Genomic DNA, 4183 nt, shown 5'->3' with positions numbered 1-4183 from the left:
TTTATACTGCCTGTATTATTTTAGGACAATCAACCAGCCACTGATTGTCTTTGTTTTTTATTATTACAGATTTAAATACACCAGAATGCCCTATAGAGCTTAAACCTTTTGTTGGTCGTAGCTTTCCTACTTTGGACAACGCCATTGAGTTTTATGAGAACTATGGTCGATGTGTCGGTTTTGACACAAGGAAGAACGGTTCAAAGAAGGTTGATGATCTTACCATATGGTTTTACATGGTGTGTAACAGAGAAGGTGAGCAGAAATTTAGCAGGAATTGCGTCAAATTAAAAGAGAAAGAAAAACGGCGCTCGACAAGAAATTCTGAAGTTTGATACCATGTTTTCTTTTTCTTTTGAAGTAACATCAGTTCAATGTCATGTTGTTGGAAATTACTCAGTTCGGTCTGTTTTGTATCAGGCATTCTGATTTTCAGGAGTTTTATGGCATGACTCGAATATTGGATTATTATCACCCAAATTTCCCATACATTTCCATGACTCATATATTCGTTTATTATGACCCAATGACAAGAATATTTTGTATTGCTTCAGCTTGTTTGATATGAACATTTCGATCAGAATGGTATAAGACATTAGGTTACTCAGTAATGTGATGTCAGGACTCAAATGTTGGTTTATTATGCCACTAGTTGACCATAAGTTGCTATGACTCATATATTCATTTATTATCACCCATTGTATTGTATTTTTTTATCACACAGTATTTCGCATGTAGAAAACACGGAAGATGCATTACAGGTTGTTTCCGAGAGCAGTTTTACGCAACGACTAACTTTGTGGTACAGACGTCCAATTTCACGTCATTATTTGTGCAATTTAAGTTAAATGAATGAACATTGGATGGACAAAGGCGTAGGTGTAGTTTGAGTCATATCTATGTTACTGTTGGGTCATATCATCATACTGTTAATCTTTAAATTTGTAAATATCAGCAGCAAAATTGGACAGAGATGTGTTGGGTATATCTGTTTTTAAACTAATTGGTACAATGCAGCATCAGCTGGAGTAATCGTACTAGTGCATAGAGACTCCAAAAACGAATATAGTTGAAATAATATATTGTAACAATAACAATGGTCCTCAAAACGAGAATTACAACAACCTCCTCGACCTTTTCCTTCCCTTTGCTATCCTTCTTCCCAGGTGCATTTTTGTGTAATTCTTCTTCACCTGGACAGCTTGTTTTCTTCACAGATTCACGAAGGCGCTTTGAGCCTGCAAACATAAATCCAAATCAGGTAATATTACTTTTAGTTAATAGTATTAGTTGTCTTATAATGGATTAATACCTTTAGACATATCAGGTGATTCAGTTACATTGCCAGTCGCATTGGAGGTATATGCCTTATCTCTTGTTGTTGTCTCCAATTGCAGAATTTTGAGGCTCTCCTTAGCTCTGGCTCTTTTCCCGATGATCAGTTCGTTTGCCTTGTTTAAGGACAGACCAGTCATGCCTACACCTACACAGTTATAGGCAAAATTAATTATTTTTCCAATGGCATAATACTTTCACAACGTATTTATTAAAGCTGTAACTACAGCCATGATTATATAAAACTTAAAAATATAGTAAATTAGACACAGATGTTTACAAGTTGTGCATTACTCCTTGAAGTGCAATATTTATACCTTTAGAAGTGGTTGTATGAGGCATCATGTTGCACTAAAGTAATTATGTAATGATTCGAATAAATGATTATTATGACCCAGATTACCCATACGATTTATGACTTCAACATCTGTTTATTATGACCCAGAAACAATGAAGCTGATTGTGTTATTATTTGAGCTAAACATTTGAGTGTATATTTTTAGGGTCACTGTCACAAGTCCTAAACAAGTATGCCATTATTCTTAGATGGAATAAGCATTACGATTTTCTTTTAAAATGTGAATGTATAACCTTTTGCAGCCTTCATTACGTTTTCTGCCATTTCGTTCCCTTTTGCAGAAGTGTCTACTCCCCCTATTAGTGCATCTGTGCAATGGAACGATGTTAATACTTATAGTTAACCGTCATAAATCAACATTTGTGTAATAGAGACATCACCAAAATCATAGTAAGTTATTATTTGTGTTAAAAGTAAGTACCTTTTCCAGAATTGGAAACATGATCATCTGTTTCTTTCTCTTTTTCCACTTCTGGACTGATTTTCTTATGTGGTGATGTATCAGAAACATCAATAAATTAGTACAACATATATATCCTAGCAAGTATGACATTATTCTTAGATGATAAACTTACTGGACCCTCATCAATTTCTTGGATCATAGTAGAATAAGCATTATAGTTTCTCAAAAGATTCAACTAAGTAATACATTTTACACACTTATATAACTACATCACAGGCACCAAAGATGACTCTTTTGTTTTCCACAATAATGGGTAGTACATACACAACAGAGGGAAGAATATATGACATGTTCCAACTTAATCTCATTGTCATTACAAAACAATTGTGAAGTAGAGATATAATCACAATCATAGCAAGTTATTACTAGTTGAATAATGTAAGCACCTTTTTCAGAAATTGGAAAATCCCCAGCCGTCTCTTTCCCTTTTTCCCCTTCTGGAATGATTTTGTTATGTGGTCCCGTATCTGAAACATCAATAAATTAGCGTATAACATTACAACAACAAAGCATAAAAATATGCCTTTATTCCATACCTGGTTTCCCATATTTGTCATACCAATTCATTATTTATTAAAAATCAGAGCTACATAATGTACAAAATCAGTAACTTTAACCTTGTTTTGTGCTGTGGCTACCAGGCCTCACTTCAGTTGAGGGTTTTGTGGAAGTTTGGCCTTTTGCTTATTAAACAAAAACCACAATTATATACCAAATTCGAAACAAAACTACATGCATCCAAATACCAGAAAGTGAAATCGACTTACCTTTCGGTGCTTTTGGGATTTGCGGGTTGTTCTTCTTCGCGTCCATTCTCTGATACACTACGCGTCGAACAACGAATTGAAGTGAAATTTTGTCTTGATTTTGTCAAATTGAAGTCAAGGGTTGAACAAATTCTTACTAACCTTTTCCGTCATGACTAGCCGATCCAAATGCTCGAGTGTCCACCATTGTTGAATTAGGTTTTTTGGTTTCCCTTCTTCGTCGATTTTCTGGACTAGGAATAGGGTTTTTGTGGAAGAAACGATTGTGTGGAAGGAGGCGATGTTTTTGTGGAGGAGACGATGAATGTATGGAGGAGACGACGATTTTTGTGGGCGGAGAGGATTTTTTTTTTGAAGGATTTTTGGTTGATTTGGTGGTAGAAGAAGAAGATTTGTGGGAAATTGAAGGGATTTTGATGAAAGAGAGTGAGATTGAATGGCGCGGGAATCCAAGCACCAACTTAACGTGTGCAGTAATCACTCCCAAATCCCAATTAATCAGCGCCTAGAAAACGGAACGACGGTTCCTAATATTTCAGATTCCTAATATTTCTGATTCCTAAATTACCCCTCACATGACACAGATCGGTCTTATTATGACCCATACAAAACGAGGAGTCACTACAGATCTTAGCCATTAATCACCAGATCTGACGGTCTACATATGGTCTATATTTCTATACTTAAGGACTGATATTAGTAGATGAAAGACCCTATATATATATATATATATATATATAAATCCTCATATTAAATATTTTGTGTATAAAATAGATTTTTTGTGCATCACGATATTTTGGAAAACAACCGTATAAAAAACATGAAAAAAGTTTCTAACAATCCAAATTTTTGTAGCAATTTTATTCCCCATAAACCTGGGGCAAAATTTTGAACCCCCTTTCCCCCTTTTTTTTTAAAAAAACATCACTTTCCTCCCTTTTGAATTCCCCATATCATCCATTTAAACTTCAAATTCATTTCCTTTACTTTTTTTAAAAAAGAATTTTCTATCCATTCAACCCCCGCATTATTTTTTAAAGCCCCTTCTCCAACCCCGGTCACATTTTGGATCATACATCACTTTAAAATGTCGTTGTCTAGACGTCTCCTTCATTTTCAAAATCTGGAGTCGGGGAAAAAAAATCATCCACTTTAAAATTTTTATATTCGGACACTAGTCACTCTTTTCCGTCCCCCATTGATATCCCCAAACATCTAACGGTTTTCCCCAAAAAGGGGTTCGTTTTCTATTTCATCTTC

General features: G+C 34.9%; 1 protein-coding gene across 1 annotated transcript; it reads right to left on the bottom strand.

Annotated features, from left to right (window-relative positions):
* Positions 1 to 996: 996 nt before the first annotated feature.
* Positions 997 to 3110, bottom strand: LOC125198105. The gene is made up of 6 exons (XM_048096546.1): positions 3065 to 3110; positions 2924 to 2980; positions 2543 to 2623; positions 1927 to 2001; positions 1313 to 1483; positions 997 to 1238 (listed from the first exon to the last, which is right to left on the bottom strand). The coding sequence occupies exons 1-6, from the start codon at positions 3108 to 3110 to the stop codon at positions 1000 to 1002; spliced, it is 669 nt and encodes a 222-aa protein (XP_047952503.1). The 3' UTR covers positions 997 to 999.
* Positions 3111 to 4183: the final 1073 nt, after the last annotated feature.

This window comes from Salvia hispanica, unplaced genomic scaffold, assembly GCF_023119035.1.
Source record: "Salvia hispanica cultivar TCC Black 2014 unplaced genomic scaffold, UniMelb_Shisp_WGS_1.0 HiC_scaffold_1202, whole genome shotgun sequence".
Classification (NCBI taxonomy): Eukaryota; Viridiplantae; Streptophyta; class Magnoliopsida; order Lamiales; family Lamiaceae; genus Salvia; species Salvia hispanica.
This window is presented reverse-complemented; position numbering and strand designations above follow the sequence as displayed.

Bases quoted from the DNA above. Each gene is read 5' to 3' on its own strand.
- LOC125198105 (XM_048096546.1), bottom strand. From the start codon at position 3,110: ATGGTGGACACTCGAGCATTTGGATCGGCTAGTCATGACGGAAAAG. The intron at 2,981-3,064 runs GTTAGTAAGAAT...TTCGACGCGTAG, and splicing joins GGCTAGTCATGACGGAAAAG to TGTATCAGAGAATGGACGCG. The intron at 1,239-1,312 runs GTATTAATCCAT...TTATGTTTGCAG, and splicing joins ATCACCTGATATGTCTAAAG to GCTCAAAGCGCCTTCGTGAA.